Source organism: Pongo pygmaeus, chromosome 2, assembly GCF_028885625.2.
Source record: "Pongo pygmaeus isolate AG05252 chromosome 2, NHGRI_mPonPyg2-v2.0_pri, whole genome shotgun sequence".
Lineage (NCBI taxonomy): Eukaryota > Metazoa > Chordata > Mammalia > Primates > Hominidae > Pongo > Pongo pygmaeus.
The window spans coordinates 205,432,541-205,450,443 of NC_085930.1; the positions used below are offsets into that span (position 1 = coordinate 205,432,541).

General features: G+C 44.1%; 1 protein-coding gene and 1 non-coding gene across 10 annotated transcripts in view; both read right to left on the reverse strand.

The window, feature by feature from the left end:
• The window catches only part of LOC129032752 (uncharacterized), a 32,453-nt gene that overhangs the window by 7,921 nt on the left and 6,629 nt on the right, over nucleotides 1-17,903 (reverse strand). For 2 of the 9 annotated variants that reach the window (XM_063661378.1, XM_063661379.1), the window contains exons 4-7: nucleotides 15,199-15,413; nucleotides 14,249-14,314; nucleotides 4,645-4,879; nucleotides 1,747-1,833 (exon numbers count right to left, since the gene is read on the reverse strand). In XM_063661378.1, the coding sequence (XP_063517448.1) occupies nucleotides 4,782-4,879; nucleotides 14,249-14,314; nucleotides 15,199-15,413 (379 nt within the window). In that variant the 3' untranslated portion in view covers nucleotides 1,747-1,833; nucleotides 4,645-4,781. Of the gene's footprint in view, nucleotides 1-9; nucleotides 1,834-4,644; nucleotides 4,880-10,443; nucleotides 10,940-12,042; nucleotides 12,102-12,365; nucleotides 12,463-14,248; nucleotides 14,315-15,198; nucleotides 15,414-17,903 lie in introns of those variants that run through there. The other 7 variants (XM_063661376.1, XM_063661375.1, XM_054480544.2 and 4 more) reach the window with 6 other exon arrangements.
• Nucleotides 3,914-4,017, reverse strand: LOC129034351 (U6 spliceosomal RNA). Its single transcript, XR_008501851.1, has one exon. It is a non-coding gene; the product is annotated as a U6 spliceosomal RNA (small nuclear RNA).

Below are 17,903 nucleotides of genomic sequence, written 5' to 3' on the forward strand. Positions count from 1 at the left end.
GAAACGTGTTGTGGGAAGTCAGGGACCCCGAATGGAGGGACCTGCTGAAGCCACGGATGAAGAACATAAATTGTGAAGATTTCATGGACATTTATTAGTTCCCCAAATTAATAATTCTATAATTTCTTACGCCTGTCTTTACTGCAATCTCTGAAGATAAATTGTGAAGATTTCATGGACACTTATCACTTCCCCAATCAATACCCTTGTGATTTCCTATGCCTGTCTTTACTTTAATCTCTTAATCCGGTCATCTTCGTAAGCTGAGGATGAATGTCCCCGCAGGACCCTGTGATAATTGCATAAACTGCACAAGTTGTTTAAACAATATGAAACCTGGGCACCTTGAAAAAAGAACAGGATAACAGCAATTTCAGGGAACAAGGGAGATAACCTTAAACTCTGGCTGCCTGTGGGCTGGGTGGAACAGAGCCATATTTCTCTTCTTTCAAAAGCAAATAGGAGAAATATTGCTGAATTCTTTTTCTCAGGAAAGAACATCCCTGAGAAAGAGAATGCATCCCTAAGGGGAGGCCTCCGAAATGGCCGCTTTGGGGACGGCTGTCTTTTACAGTCATAGATAAGGGATGAAATAAGCCCCGGGCTCGTGTGGCGCTCCCAGACTTATCAAGACGAGGAAATTCCCACCTAATAAATTTTGGTCAGATGGGTTGTCTGCTCTCAAACCCTTTCTCCTGATAAGATGTTATCAATGACAATGCGTGCCCGAAACTTGATTAGCAATTTTAATTTTGCCCCAGTCCTGTGGTCCTGTGATCTTGCCCTGCCTCCATTTGCCTTGTGATATTTTATTACCTTGTGAAGCATGTGATCTCTGTGACCCAAACCCTATTCGTACACTCCCTCCCCTTTTGAAAATCACTAATAAAAACTTGTTGGTTTTGCGGCTTGGGGGGCATGACGGAACCTGCCGACATGTGATGTCTCCCCTGGACACCCAGCTTTAAAATTTCTCTCTTTTGTACTCTTTCCCTTTATTTCTCAGACCGGCTGACACTCAGGGAAAATAGAAAAGAACCTACATGAAATATCAGGGGTGAATTTCCCCCGATATCACACAGGCTCTTCTCTCACCTGTCTACCTGCTTAACTGCATAGGAGAGGCAATGGATGGTGCTCATGAACAAGGCAAGCATTAAAGTCAGACCAGACTAACATTTGACTCAGTCTTAATATTCAGGTGAGCTTGGGCAAATCGCTCATTAACCCCAAGTCTTCATCATTTTGTGCACATAATGGGGATAACTGTGGCACCCACCTGTTTTTGTGAGAATCAATGAAATATTATGCTTGATGTTATTGTGATCATGATACTATCTGACAAGGGCAGTGATGCATGATAACATCAAAAAATTAGAAACTGTAATGAGGTCTCTTGGGCAAAATTCCATACAAGCAAATGACCGTCTCTCCAAAGCATTCCTGCCACACTTAATTCACCATTCCCTGAACAAAATGTGCCATCTTCATTGTTCAGGTCTGTATAGTGCTGGTTTCCCTGCCTGGGCAGCTCACTCCATCCCATCCCAGCCCAATCCCCATCCCTCCACCTCCCCCTTCCCTCCCCTCCCTACTCTCATACAACTCTTCCTCATCTTACAGGACTTGGCTTCAATGTCACCTTAACTGGAAGCTTCTCTCCCTCTCCAGAAGAGCTTCCCATTGCACTTGATGCATGCACTATTATTTGATCATTTTTGAGTTACAGTCCAAGTCTTTTTGTACCTGAATAACATGTTGCCCAGTCAGTCTCTCTTCCTGGATTCAGAAGTCTTTCATGGTAGGTCCAGCTAGAAGTGACAAAAAGACATTCTAAAAAAAAAAAAAAAAAAAAGAGGGATGACACAGACAGACATCAGCACTTAAAAGTTTTAAATGGTATGTGGAAAACAAAATTTAAGGGCTTCTAGGAGAAACGTAGGAGGGAAGGTGTTACTGGGAAATATGATAGAAGATTAATTTTTATTTTATTTTATTTTTAGAGAAAGGGTCTTGCTCTATCACCTAGGCTGGACTGCAGTGGTGAAATCACAGTTAACTGCAGCCTCAACCTCCAGGGCTTGAGCAATATTCCCATCTAATTTTTATTTTGTTTAAGAAATGCAGTCTTGCTCTTAGCAAAGCTAAAGTGCAATGGTGTGATCATAGCTTACTGCAGCCTCAACCTTCTAGACTCAAGTGATCCTCCAGTCTTAGCCTCCCCAGTAGCTGGGACTACAGGTGTGCACTGCAACGTGTAGCTCATTTTTTTTTTTTTTAATTTTTAGTAGAGACAAAGTGTCGCTATGTTGACCAGGTTGGTGGTGATCTCCCACACTCAGGCAGTTCTCTCACCTCAGCCTTCCAAAGTGCTTGGATTACAGGTATGAGCTGCCACACCCGGCTGAGGGGGTTAATTTTTAATTATATAAAGAGCTCAAAGCAAATATTAGAAGGAGCCTAAATGCCTCCAGCAGTTGACTGGTACTGGTAAATTGTGATACACCCATATAATAAAATATTATGCAACCATGAAAAGGATTAAGATAGATCAATAGCTATTGGCACAACTGTCCACGAAATATGAAAATGTGAAGTGATGTTCAATCACCATGTACGTATCTTGAAGGATATGGCCCATTTTCTCAATAGCAATTATTTCCTGAGATAAGATTATGGGTCTAAAGAGTGAAGGAAATTTTTCACTTATTTAAAAGTATTTACTATTTTTCTAATTTAATAAAAGATTAAACAGATCATTGAATTAGTAAAAGACAAAGTAACTCTATAAATAAATGGAAAAGACACAGATACCCCAGGCATGGTGGCTCATGCTTATAATACCAGTACTTTGGGAGGGGGTGGTGGGGGGATTGCTTGAGGCCAGGAGTTCCAGACCAGCCTAAGAAACAAAGCAAGACCTCGTCTCTAGTAAAAATAAAAAAATAAAAATAATTGGCCAGGCATAGTGGCATGTACCTATAGTCCCAACTACTGAGGTGGAAGGATCACCTGAGCCTAGGAGGTCAAGGCTGCAGTGAGTTGAGACTGTGCCACTACACTCAGGCCTAGGAGACAGAGCGAGACTTCATCTCAAAAAAAAAAGGACAATAAAGAAATAAAGCTAATAAGCTAACATAAGGAAAGATAAAATATGTGACAAATAGGCTGGGCGCATGGCTCACAGCTGTAATCAAGCACTTTGGGAGGCCGAGGCAGGTAGATCACGAGGTCAGGAGTTCGAGACCAGCCTGATCAACATGGTGAAACCCCGTTTCTACTAAAAATACAAAAATTAGCTGGGCATGGTGGCATGTGCCTGTAATCCCAGCTACTCAGGAGGCTGAGGCAGGAGAATCACTTGAACCTGGGAGGCAGAGGTTGCAGTGAGCCGAGATCACACCACTGCACTCCAGCCTGGTTGACAGAGCGAGACTGCGTCTCAAAAAAAAAAAAAAAATGGGTGACAAAGTAAAAGTAATAATATGAGGTCTTTCATTTATCACACAGAAAATAACTTGTTAAATTATAATACCTGTGTGGGCGAAGGTGCAGTGAAATGGCCATTTTCTTGCAGTATTAGTGGTGTTTAAAATGTATATAAGCCTTCCAGGATAAAGCTTGGAAATTTTTTTTAAATCATACAGACAGTGACTCATTATACTGCCTCCTCCAACTCCTGGCCTCAAGCAATCCTCCCACCTCAGCCTCCCAAAGTGCTGGAATTACAGGCTGACAGCCACCATGCCTGAAAGCTTTGCAATTTACATCAAGGGTAATAAGAATGCTCATGCCCTGTGACTCACACTAATCTCACTTCTGGAAATTTCATCTTTGGATATAATTCAACTTAAACAAAAGGTCGTATGCACAAACACAGTGAAAATCTGGGAGTAATTTTTTTCTTTTTTTAAAAAATATGGAATGCTTCACAAATTTGCATGTCATTCTTTCACAGAGGCCATGCCAATCTCTCTATTGTTCCAACTTAAGTATGTGTGCTACTGAGGCAAGCATGAGTAATTTAAGATAGAGTGGTTAAGTGAAATAAGGAAGAATTATGGAGAATTTAAAAATCTATGCTATTTATAGGCACCTAGTAACAGCTCAGTAAATATTAGCTGCTATTATTATTTTTATGGTAATTTCACTCAATTAAAAATTGTCATTAAAAATTACCATTGTCATGGAACATAATGTCTCCTACAGTATAATTGTAAAAACAGATACAATTAGTCCCTTGGTATATGGGGGGATTAGTTCCAGCTCTCCCATTTCTGTGTATACCAAAATCCACGCATACTCAAGTTTTCGAAGTCAGTCCTGTGGAATCCACATATAACACAAATGGGAAAATTAGTGAGGTGTGGTGACAAGCACCTGTAGTCCCAGCTACTTGTGAGGCTGAGGCAGGAGGATTGCTTGAGCCCAGGAGGTTGAGGCTGCAGTGAGCCGTAATTGCACCACCGCACTCCAGTCTGGGCAACAGAGTGAGACAGAAGGTTGACTTTTTAATAGAATTTTTCTGTTCACTTGAAGATATGGTCAGGATTGTGGCATATGAAAATTCTTCATAAAATAACTATCTAATTCAATTAATGCTGGAATTGGGAACAGCAGAAGTGTCATCTCAGAGCTACTCACAATGAAAGGTGATGTCTGGGGCTCAGGTGTGTTGAGGTCCCCATGCCTGGACTATGGGTGCTGAGTGGGATTTACTTGTCCATCATTTTCTATATTCCAGCACTGGGAAACTAGGGTTTATCCATCTTGATAAGATGTCATTTAAATTCCACTTCACAAGAACCACAAATGGAAGAAAGGTCATGAAACCACAGGACAGTACTTGTTCTCAAGGGAATCTTCAGCTTAGGTGGTTCTGTAAAAGAGAAATTACATTGTTGAAAAATCATTGCAGGTCAGGTGAGGTGGCTCATACCTATAATCCCAGCCCACTGGGAGACTAAGGCAGGAGGATCCCGTGAGGCCAGGAGTTCAAGACCAGCCTGAGCAACACGGTGAAACCTCATCTCTACAAAAAATTAGAAAATGAACTGGGTGCGGTAAAACATTCGTATAGTCCCAGCTACTCTGGAGGCTGAAATAGGAGGATCGCTTGAGCCCAGGAAGTGGAAGCTGCAGTGAGCTCTGATCTCACCACTGCACTCCAGCCTGGGTGACAGAGTGAGACCCTGTCTCAAGACAGACACACAAACACACACACACACACACCCCCCCCCCTAATCTCAGTCTGCCCAGCCTTGACTAATCAAAAGGGCCTTCTGGGTTACAGAAGACGTATGCTCTTTTGTAGGACAGGGAGAAACCAGCAAGCTTGTTCACAGACTTTTCCTCATCCTCTGCTTAGTTTTCCAAGAACCCTCACAGTGGAAATGGAGTCTCTGGGAAAACGACCTAAATCTTTGGGTTACCAGGGGAGAAATATGCCTCCTTTGTCAATTAATAAATGGAACACCTGCCTTAAAATCCAGGGAGTTCTGCTAGAATGAATCACTCCCTAAGACCCTGCCCTATGCATGGAACATGAAAAACTGAAGTTTAACTGGGCACGGTGGATCACACCTGTAATCCCAACACTTTGGGAGGCTGAGGCAGGCGGATCACCTGAGGTCAAAAGTTCTAGACCAGCCTGGCCGACATGGTGAAACCCCATCTCTACTAAAAATACAAAAATTAGTTGAGCATAGTGGTGGACGCCTGTAATCCCAGCTACTCGGGAGGCTGAGGCAGGAAAATCGCTTGACCCTGGAAGGCGGAGGTTGCAGTTACTTCTAGAAGAATTTCCATTAGCCCTTTGAAATCCTTCAACATTCATGAAGGCCAAAGAGTTTTCACCTGATTTAATCTGATGGGTATGTGACCAAAGTCTTTCAAGGGAATACAGACTCCCAAACCGTTCAGCTGGGAAGTGAGGAGAGAATTTATTACTCAAAATCAAAGGGAAATGAAAAGAGGCCAACATAGAATTGTCATTATTCTTTCTTGGCGGGGAATGGATTCCAGAGTCATTCTGTGACCTTTACATGACCTCCTTATTAGCATCTAAAAGCTTCCAGTGTAGGACGCAGCCAGCTAGGTTCTCTTCTAATGTAATAAAATTTGCTTCAGCAAACCTTATGCAGAGCCATCTCCAGGCTCCAGAAATAATAGGCTATAAATTACTGGATCTCCCATTTGATACAATGAAGTATAAGCACGGTCCTGAATGACTCCTCTACATACTACTCTGGGTGGCTTGAAGTGAATTTGATACAAGAACTGGAGCGAGCGCAAAGCAGAGCTAGATCTAGGATTAATGTGCTTGGGCCCAGCTCTTCACTACTCACCTATGAGTCCAGTTCCAGAACCCAAGCAGAGGGTGGGGAAACAAGGCTCCTGACTTTTTTCCTTAATGTCTGCATCTCTTTCACATTTCTTATCTCCTTGCAAAGAAACTAAACAGGCTCAACTGAAATAACTAAATGATTAAACCCTATACAGAGAATCTCCAAAGACTGACAAAACATCATTCAAGACTGTTACACACACAACCTTGAGGATGACTTGATGTACCAATACCATATTTGGGATCATTCCAAATTCCCATCAAGGATCTGCCTATATCAACACAGGAGCCAAGGACCAACCATTCAAATGGGCCCTGCTGCCAAGCCTTTTTTTTTTTTTTTTTTTTTTTTCACAATGCCATCACTTCATGTTGTTCCATTTAACAAAACTGCAGCCCTTCATCTATCCTTAACTCCCTTGGCCAATGGTACAGAGCCAGAGTATGCTACTCCCTAGCAGGAAATCAACAGGATGACCTACTAAATACCATTCAGAAGATGCTAAGACCCATGAATTGCAACAAGAAAGAAAAGACGGAGAATTAGTCAGATAGGTACATGCTGTGCCAAAAATGCACTACAGCCCCCACCCAATTCTGCCTAATCCTAGCTGGGCTGACACCAACCTGATGAGACAGGCCTATAAGATCTCAAACTAAAACAGAAACTCCTGAACTGGGTTCTTTCGAACCCAGGAAGCAGCAGTAAATCATTAAAGAACAGATAAGTTCTTAAGGTGAGGGAGAGTTTCAGATAAATGGAATGCTGGTAGAACACAGGGCCCAAAGGAGCAAAAGTTAACCTAAGCCCAGGTAGAACCTTGTTTACTAGAGTATTAGGCATGGGTTGGGGCAACGATTCTAACCAGAGAAACTGGCTTCAGTGAGGGCAAGTTGGCAATCCAAGGTATAGCATGCATAGGGCTGGCAAAATTCAGGGTGACTGAAGCAAAAGCTTCAGAACCAGAAAGACCACATCTGGGGGTAGAGCATAAAACTCTCAAGAGATGAATCTTTGTAAGAGTGAGGCAGAACTATATAGCAGTTTTAGGAGACCTGTTGGTGCCCAGCAAGAGCTCCAAACGGGCTATATGCAGGGATGCAGGCTGTAGTCTCAGGAGAGGAGGTTCACAAAAGTCATTCAGTCCAAGACCTCAAACTGTGTTCTCTACTAAAAGGAATCAAGGTTCCCTAGAGAAATGGCTGACTCCATGTATGGTGCAGTATATTGATCCTGGAACATCTTTTTTGCCAGAAAGCAAGGAAGCCATCAAAGTCCAACAGGATCACATCAAAAAGACATGAAAGTCAACTTGAAGAGATAATTATTAACCTAGATGAGACAATGTAAGCATCCAAAACAATAAAGACTGCAATGGCCTGAAATACATCAAATGCAAACAATAATCTATGAGTTTATAATGGTATTCAGAAAAAAAACTACTGGTCATTAGAGGGAAGGTTACTAGGTCACTAACTCACTACTCTGAAAAGTGACTTAAGATGAGAGGTAGGGTGGAGAATTAGCCATTTATTCAGTTTTTCCTGTACAAACATAAATTTTTAGGGAGATTGAAGCAGATGAAACAAATCTGGAAAAATGGAGGTAACTGCTTAATCTGCGGGTTGGGTGCATGGAGGTTCAACATATTTCTTTTGTGTGTATTTGAACCCCCTACAAAAAAAGCACATGATAGAATGTGAGCCAAGCAGCTTAGGGTTTAGGCAAGGCTTCTGCCTACAAGAGACACTAGGATATGAGGGGTAGTTTTAGCCCTGATGGGCTGAGCCAACTGGAGGTATATACAGAGGTGCTAAATTGCAGCCGTATCATGTTGCCCAGCACTTGATCAAATCCTAGATCCTAGGTCTCCTTGGTAGCATGCTTCCTAGGTAGTGGATCTGAGGCTATCTATAGAACTTCCTTTGCAGTCATAATTCACTCAGAAACTACAAAAGTGCTTGCTCTTGAAAATGGAGTCTGTCTTTGTCCATTTCATGCTTCTATAAAAGAATACCACAGACTGCATAATTTATAAAAAGGAAAAAAGGAAGGAAGGAGGGAAGGAGGGAAGGAAAGGAAGGAAGAGAAGGAAGGAAAGGAAGGAAGGGAAAGAGGGAAAGAGGGAAGGAGGAAGGGAGGGAAGGAGGGAGGGAGAGAGAGAGGGAGGGAGGGGAAGGGAAAAAAAGGGAGGAGAAGGGAAAGGAGGAAGAAAAGGAAAGGAAAGGAAAGGAATAAATTTTATTTCTTAACAGTTCTGGATGTTAGGAAGTCCAAGGTTGAGGGGCCTGCATCTGGTAAGGGTCTTCTTGCTGCACCATCCCACTACAGAAGGCAGAAGGAAAAGAGAGTGCAAGAAAGCAAGAGGGTAAAAGGGGCTGAATTCTGTTTTATAATGCACCCACTCTGTGATTACTAAACTATTACCACATTAACAACATTAACTCATTCATAAAGGCTATTTTATTAGGCCCCACACCCCAACTGCTGCATTGAGGATTGAGTTTCCAGCACATAAACTTTGGGGGACACATTTAAACCATAGCAGAGCACTTAATTCAACCAAGAGGAGCTGGGAAAATCAAAGGCATGAGAAAGACAGAGAAAGCTAGCAGACAGAAATGCACAGGTTAAGGGAAAAAGGCACAATGAATCCTGTAGTGCAGGCTACTTTATCAAAAGCACCTAAAAAAGATCTCATTAACTCCCCCAGCTCACCTCCAACCACATCTAAAGAGCCACACACAGCACCACCAAAGACAGCACAATGAGAACAGCATTTTCCTCAACAGACAAGCTGGGAGTATCTAGACACCTGACCTCTATAGCTCCGGAACAGCCCTAAAACAGCTCCTCCCTAACCACCACTCAAGTCACCAGCTTGGAAAGTATTCAGAAAACCCAAATCCTGACACAACACTATGAAACAACTTAAAACAGCAAAGAACAACCCATTTAAACAGCAATGCCAGCTGCTGGGAAAAAAAGGAACAATAAGTAGAGGAGAAACAGACCTCTTGTGGTCCACCAAGACCCAGTCTCTCAGCTCCAGCACTTTCAAATGCAGAATCCATACCCCTCTGGGGCCTGTGGAGCTCCACAAGGCATGTCGTCCTCAAAGATAAATGAGCAGGCAAGCTGGCTAGAAAACCACTAAGGGTATTATTCTTTAAAGAATCTTTATAGGGCCAAAGAGGAATGGGTCTTAACTGGCTATGTGAACTCCCCACAGATTCTGAGGATGATGTCAGTATCCCTTTCCAGATGTGTTTAACACTTTGCAGTCACTTGTATTCCTGCCACCGAGTGCCAGTGCTTTGCTAATTTGAACTGATTCCAGCTCACGCTGACCCCAGCTCCCTGGATGTTACCATTAGCCAAGACTGTCACCCATACTGTACCCTTTCAAAGAGTCCTAAAAACAGCTCTTCACCTACTCTTCCAAGACAAGTAAAAATGTCTGCCAAAGAAATGGGGAAAAAAGATTCAGAGAGTGAAAACAATTAACATACTAACAAGAGAGCAAAAAGCAAAGGGGGAGGAGAAACTAGGAAAATCATATATGGGCTCACATCTATTTCCAAAGCTGGGCTAATGTCCTTTTGCTTGTGTCTGAATAAGGCACCAATTTTAAGCTGCTAATGAAAAAAAAGAAAAAGAGAAAGAAGCAGGCCCAGGCCGGGCGTGGTGGCTCATGCCTGTAATCCCAGCACTTTGGGAGGCCGAGGCGGGTGGATCACCCAAGGTCAGGAGTTCTAGACCAGCCTGGTCAACATGGTGAAACACCATCTCTACTAAAAATACAAAAACTTAGCCAGGCATGGTGGCGCATGCCTGTAAATCCAGCTACTCAGGAGGCTGAGGCAGGAGAATTGCTTGAACCGGGAAGGCAGAGAATGTGGTGACCTGAGATCACGCCATTGCCCTCAAGCCAGGGCAATGAGAACAAAATTCGGTAAAAACAAAACAAACAAAACAAAACCACCATAAAATAACTCAGACTTAATTAAATACAACCCTAGTGGTGAATGACTAAAGATGGATTACTCATAACAGAGATAATAGTCCAATAAGAATCTAAGAATCTGACCTTTAAATAACAGAAAAATCCTTTCCTTCGAAAGTAATATCCTCTCAAGGCCAGGAATTCCATTAGTAGAAAGCCTTTCTAAAAAACAAAATTCCTGGCCAGGCATGGGTTCACATCTGTCATCTCAGCACTCTGGGAGGCCGAGGCGGGAAGATCACTTGATGTCAGGAGTTTGAGACTGGCCTGGCCAACATGGTGAAACCCCATCTCCACTAAAAATACAAAAATTAGCCTGGTGTGGTGGTGGGCACCTGTAATCCCAGCGACTTGGGAGGCTAAGGCAGGAGAATTTCTTGAACCCAGGAGGCAGAGGTTGCAGTGACCAGCAAGGTTGCGCCATTGCACCCCAGCCTGGGCGTTAAGAGTGAAAACTCCATCTCAAACAAAAAAAAAAAAAAAAAAAAAATTCCTTTGGGAAGGCCTTCTACATAAAAATCTTCAACGTGAGACTGGAAAAAAGGGTATGGGATCATCACCGGATCTTTGGCTTTTACAGCTCGAGCTATAAGAACAAAAAGAAAAAGGGATATCATTTAAACACAGTATGTAGAAAAGAATAATTATTGAATCTGTACTGCTCTTTAACTTTTACGCTTTGATCTTTAATTCTGTTATTGTGATTGAGTCCAAAGAAAAATAGTATGAGTAAAATAAAAAGAACACCAAAAATGCTAATATTCTGTTTACCAAAGTCTGTAGTGAAATATCCCATTAAATCCAAGTGCAGTGACTCACACCCATAATCCCAGCACTTTGGGAGGCTGAGGCTGGTCAATCTCCTGAAGTCAGGAGTTCGAGGCCAGCCTGGCCAACATGGTGAAACCCCAACTCTACTACAAATACAAAAATTAGGCAGGCGTGGTGGCAGAGGCCTGTAATCCCAGCTACTTAGGAGGCCGAGGCAGGGAGAATTGCTTGAACCCAGGAGGTGAGCTTGCCATGAGCTGAGATCATACCACTGCACTCCAGCGTGAGCGACAGAACAAAACTTCAACTTACCAAAAAAAAAAAACCAACAACAAAAAAAAAAACAGCTAGCAGGTGACATTTGCTACGGGGAGACTACAGATATGATCTTGCTGCAATCCTTCCATTTTAGTAAATCTAAACAGTGTGAATCCATTCTGTTTCATCCCCACTCCACTCCAGAGCCAAAACAAGAAAATCAATTATATTTCTATTTCTTTAAAAACATATCTAACTAAATCATCTAATTAAAAGATAATATGCATGGTTCCATACTCTAAAAGAAAACTTATGTCCTGCATATCATGGACATTTGATGAATGCTTATTCAGTTGACTGGTGTAGACTTCAATAATAACCTGTTCAATGCATTATGCCAGATGAATCTTGCATCTCAAAGGTAGAACAAATAGTGTTCTTTCAGTTTTGTCTACCCATAAATGCAATATCTACTAATAAAAAGAAAATGAGTTCATTGTTCTAGAGAGTATGAGAATTTTGACAACATGAATTCTCCTGTCCTAGGACATAATTAATACTTAGAGGCATACTATTTCATGTGGAAGCTACCATTAAATCAATGTTAAGTGTTAATTACTTCACATAATCTTCTAATCTGACTTAAGACTGAAGATGTACCTCACAAAGCTGATTTATCAAGTTGTAAATCTTCACCTGTTGAATTCATAAGTTCATGTCTGAAAGGTGAGAATACTTAATATTCACTAGGCAATATTCAGCAAAGTAATATCCACTAGTACATATTTAATATTTCATCATGAACTGTGGGTGTGAAGAGAAAAGACAGGCTGGGCACAGTGGCTCACATCTGTAATCCCAGCAGTTTGGGAGGCCGAGGCAGGCAGATCATGAGGTTGGGAGTTCGAGACCAGCCTGGCCAACATGGTAAAACCCCATCTGTACTAAAAATACAATAATTAGCTGGGCATGGTGGCAGGCACCTGTAATCCCAGCTACTCGCGAGGCTGAGGCAGGAGAATTGCCTGAACCCAGGAGGTGGAGGTTGCAGAAACCACGATCACGCCACTGCATTCCAGCCTGGGCAAAAGAGCAAGATTCTGTCTCAATCAATTAATCAATAAAAATATAAGGAGGAAGCATTTACTGTGTATTTATATGTCTGGTATTATGCGAAGCACTTTACTATCTTATGAAATCTTCGGGACAGATCTTCAGTTCTCATGACCGCAAAAGAGGATACTAAAGCTCAGACAGGAGAGGAGACATGGCCAGCCTGTGTCCCCAGGGCCTATGGTCTTACCACTAGGTTACAGTGTTTCCAGGTGTCACATGTTGTGAGATTGTTGTTTTAAAATCAACCAAAAAAAAACCAAAGGCAAAAAAGGCATAAGCTATTAAAAAGTGGGAGAAACACTAAGAGAACCTTAAGCATGTAACTAAAAATATTATGGAAATGTTATTGAATTCATTAGCAAATTTAATGCTAGGTTTTCATTGAGGAGTAGGTTATATTACTCATGATGAAGAAAAATGTTCATTTTAAGTATATTAACGTAAATACCATCAATATGGTTTATCATGTTTAAATGTCCACTTAAAGCAATTCAGTTAAAATTCTGCATATCATACAATTTTATAGTTTGCTAGTAGGTTACAAGTAGTCATCCAAATAAAAACATCATGTGTTTTCCACTGGTTGTTGCTCTTTTTAGGTGAGCATTTGATGTATACCAACAGAGAGGATAATAACAAATCGCTAATTTCTTTCATCATTATATAAAGGTGGCTTCAGCATAGAATAGTATAAGGGCAATGATGAATTTGAAATCTAACATCAATTCAGTGATGCATCAAGATAAAAGTAGAGACAACAGGGGCATCTTGGTGAGTACTGAACATTTTATTTATTTATTTATTTTGAGATGGAGTTTTGCTCTTTTTGCCCAGGCTAGAGTGCAATGGTGCAACCTCGGCTCACCGCAACCTCTGCCTCCTGGGTTCAAGTGATTCTCCTGCCTTGGCCTTCCGAATAGCTGGGATTACAGACATGCACCACCACGCTCGTCTAATTTTGTATTTTCAGTAGAGACGGGGTTTCTCCATGTTGGTCAGGCTAGCCTCGAACTCCTGACCTAGATATCTGCCTGCCTTGGCCTCCCAAAGTGCTGGGATTACAGGTGTGAGCCACTGCGCCCAGATGAATTCCAAATTTAACAAAGCAGACTAAGAGAAACAATTCATTTAAAAACAAAACATTTGGCCAGGCATGGCGGCTCACACCTGTAATCCCAGCACTTTGGGAGGCTGAGGTGAGTGGATCAGGAGGTCAGCAGTTCAAGACCAGCCTAGCCAAGATCATGAAACCCTGTCTCTACCAAAAATACAAAAATCAGCCAGGCGCGGTGGCTGGCGCCTGTAATCCCAGCTGCTCGGGAGGCTGAGGCAGAGAACTGCTTGAACCCGGGAGGTGGAGGTTGCAGTGAGCCGAGATCGTGCCACTGCACTCCAGCCTGGGCGACAGAGTGAGGCTCCGTCTCAAAAAAAATAAATAAATAATTCAATGAAATCCCTAAGATCCAGGGCTTTGCAATAAATATGTAAATAAATTTCCAATCTCCATACTGAAAGTTTAAAAGAAATGCTAACTAATAATTAAAGAAATACAACATTTCCTCAGCTTTGCAGCAATCTAGAAACAAAGTGTGTAGACACTACAAACCACCTTACAAGGAGAAACGTGTAAGGATGGCATGACTCGCCGGCAGCCCTGGGCTTGTCCATGGTACCCCCATGATGAACAGTAACTCCATTGTGCAAATGCCCATGAACATAAGATTACAGGACTTTTCCAGTTTAGACATACCATATTTTCTTTCAGACAATTCTTGAATTTGTTTACGTAGATCAGCAACACGATTATTCCATTTCTCTGAAAATCAAGCAAAAGTTGATTCTCAATAATGCGTCCCTATGTCAGAGCAGCACTAACATATAATGACTTATTTCATATACTTTACATTCTAACAGTCCATGTCATTTTACTGCTTTCAAAAAAAAAATTTTCCTTTTTTGGTGGTTCTTAGAATTGATTTAATGGGAGACTATTAGAGAAGCTGAAAAGCAGGAGGGCAGAAAAGTTCAATCAAATTAAACACAACAACAGGGAGGTCACAATGAGGAGGTCTCCAGGGGGCTTTTAGCAAACTTCCTAAAACGTGTGTCAGCTGTGTGAAATAAGACTTTACAGCAGCCAGGTGCAGTGGTGCAGGCCTGGAATCCCAACACTTTGGCAGCAGAGGCAGGCGGATCGCTTTGAGCTCAGGGCAACATAGCCAAAACCCCCCCTCCCTAGCCCGACCCCCACCCCGTCCCTACCAAAAATACAAAACAGCAGGGCATGGTGGCGGGCGCCTGTAGTCCCAGCTACTCAGGAGGCTGAGGCAGGAGAATCACTTGAACCCAGGAGGCAGACATTGCAGTGAGCCAAGACCACGCCACTGCCAGCCTGGATGATAGAGCAAGACTCCACCTCAAAAAAACAAAAACAAAAACACAAGGTTAAGTGGGACCCCAGACCTTACAGATACAAGTTTAAGAGGGACCCCTAAGCAAAAAATGCCAACCCTTTTTCTCCCAATCACTGAAACACCAGGAGGGTGTAACCGTTTTGCAGCCTAGCTGTAGCGGGCTGATGCCCCCAAGATGCCCATATCCTAATCCCGGGAACTGGTGAACATGACCTTATATGGCAAAATGGGCTTTGCAGATATAATGAAGTTAAGGGTCTTTGGCTTTTGGGGTTGATGTACTCACCTGGATCCTTATAAGAGCAGAGCAGGTGATGGAGAGGGTGGGAGGTGTAGTGACAGAGCAGGAATCTCCAGTCCTTTGAGACGGGCAGCACAAGCTGAGGAGAGCAGGCCACCTCCACGGCCAGGAAACGGATTCTCCCGCAGAGCCTCGGAAGCCACCAACCCTGCTCCCACCTTGACTCAGCAGGACTTACTGGAGAATTCTGGCCTTCAGACCTGTAAGGGAATACATTTTGGTTGTTTTAAGTCACTAAGTTTGTGGTAATTTGTTGCAGCAGCCACAGGAAACTGGTATTGTAGTGAAGCCTCAAAACCCCCCTGAAGGGGCTGGGCTCAGTGGCTCATGCCTGTCATCCCAGCACTTTGGGAGGCTGAGGTGGGTGGATCACTCGAGGTCAGGAGTTCGAGACCAGCCTGGCCAACATGGCGAAATGCCATCTATACAAAAAATACAAAAATTAGCCGGGCATGGTGGCACATGCCTGTAATCTCAGCTACTCAGGAGGCTGAGACAGGAGAACTGTTTGAACCCACAGGTGCGGAGGTTGCAGTGAACTGAGATTCCACCACTGCACTCCAGCCTGGGTGACAGAGCGACACTCCATCTCGAAAACAAAACAAAACAAAAAAACCCCACCTGAAGGTTTCCAGTTCTGCCAGCAGTCTCCCACCCAACCCCCAGAAGCAGACATTCCATTGCTGTGGGCCACGGACAGGCAGAAGGAAGCGCCTCCTCATGGCAGAGGCCTACCCAGGAGAAACCCAAGGAAAGGCACTGCCGGGCTGGCCCCTCTCTGCCAAGGCCATATTCTTTTCTTTTTTTGAGGCCCAGTTTCACTCTGTCTCCCAGACTGGAGTGCAGGGGCACAATCTTGGCTCACTTCGACCTCTGCCTCCCCAGTTCAAGTGATTCTCCTGCCTCAGCCTCCTGAGTAGCTGGGATTACAGGAGTGTAGCATGCCTAGCTAATTTTTGTATTTCTAGTAGAGATGGGGTTTTGCCATGTTGCCTAGGCTTGACTCGAACTCCTTGCCTCAAGTAGTCCACCTGTCTCAGCCCCGCAAAGTGCTGGGATTACAGGAGTGAGCCACCGCACCCAGCATTTGCCAAGATCTTTGATGGCAGGCTTTTTCCAGGTGATCAGTCTTTGTCTGGTCTGGCTCTGCCCCACTCTCCTACTTACCTAGTTGGAATCCCTAGCTACTTTTCAGTAGAGGAGAGTGTGTACCTCAATCCCAGCTTGGTTCAGATCTGCATTTAACTCATGGAACCTGGCTGCTCCCCAGGTCCTGAAGAAAAAAAGGGTCTCTCTGTGGGTATGATAAAGGATGGGCCTGTCCCCAGGACCCTGTAAGAGGGAAGCCCAATGTCCCACCAGGTTGGCAGGGCTGGGGAAGGGAAAGTGTTATGGTAGCCCCAAGGAAAAAAAGAGGCAGCAGAGGGAGCAGGACAGTGCTCACATGGAACTCATGCCACTGCCTGAGTGAGGGGAGGGAGGAGTGCACGCCAGTGACATCGGGGGCAGAGAGGCACAGTTCCAGGGCGGCTTTCCCCCTCACTTCCTGCCATGTTACTCTGATCACCTCCAGGTGAGCCTGCCTACTTTGTGCCCAGGGGCCTGTAGAAAACCACAGCTCCCCATGGTTATAGCCCCAGGAGTGGGGCACAGCAGGGAGGAGTCCTGGACAGAGGAGAGGCAGGGGCAGGAGGGAGTGGGCCTCAAACTCCAGGAGGGGGCCCTTCTCATGGGTCCTGCTTTCTGGCTTCTCCTTCCTTACCCCTGGGCTGATCACTCGGGGAAAACTGAGACAAAGTTTCTCACCCTCAGGCCCAGGGGGTTTAATTACTGGGCCCTTAGGGAGGTGTGAGCCCTCTGAAAGGATGCAAGGTTTTGTTTTGTTTTGTTTTTTTGAGACAGAGTTTCGCTCCTGTCGCCCAGGCTGGAGTGCAGTGGCGTGATCTCACCACACTATAACCTGCGCCTCCCGGGTTCAAGTGATTCTCCTGTCTCAGCTGCCGGAGTAGCTGGGATTACAGGTGGCTGCCACCACGCCTGGCTAATTTTTTGTATTTTTAGTAGAGATAGGGTTTTGCCATGTTGGGCAGGCTGGTCTTGAACTCCTGACCTCAGGTGATCCGACTGGCTCCACCTCCCAAAGTTCTGGGATTACATGAGCCACTGTGCTTGGCCACGATGAAAGGTTTTGTGTGGAGAGCATGAACATGCCTTTCTGGGAAAACAGTCCACAGCTCTTATTCTCAGCAGGCTTCAGGGTCAAAAAAGGTTAGAACTCTTGCTACACAGCTGTGGAAGCAGCTAGGTGAGAGGCCTGCCAAGGGCACTCTGGGCACTACCTGGGCACTCTCGAGCCCATCATCCCCTAGGCAGGCTGCACTACTTGGTATTTGCAGAGCTGAGGGGGTGGGGCATGTGGGGACTGTGAAATCGTCCTGAGATGACCCACAGTCCTCAGCTGGGAAGTGAGCGGTGCATCTCCTGCAGCATCCTCCATCCCTAGAGCCATGGGGCCAGGAGAACTGGCCCTTGCAGCAAGTGAAAAGCCTATTATTGACTCCCTCCCTAGCCATGTAGACAGTGAACCAAGACACTCATATCAGGTAAATGCCTTGGTCTCTGTCACCGAGGTCACCAGTAGGCATTCCCAGATACAGTGAAGGGCCTCACACCAAGATAGGCACCTGGCC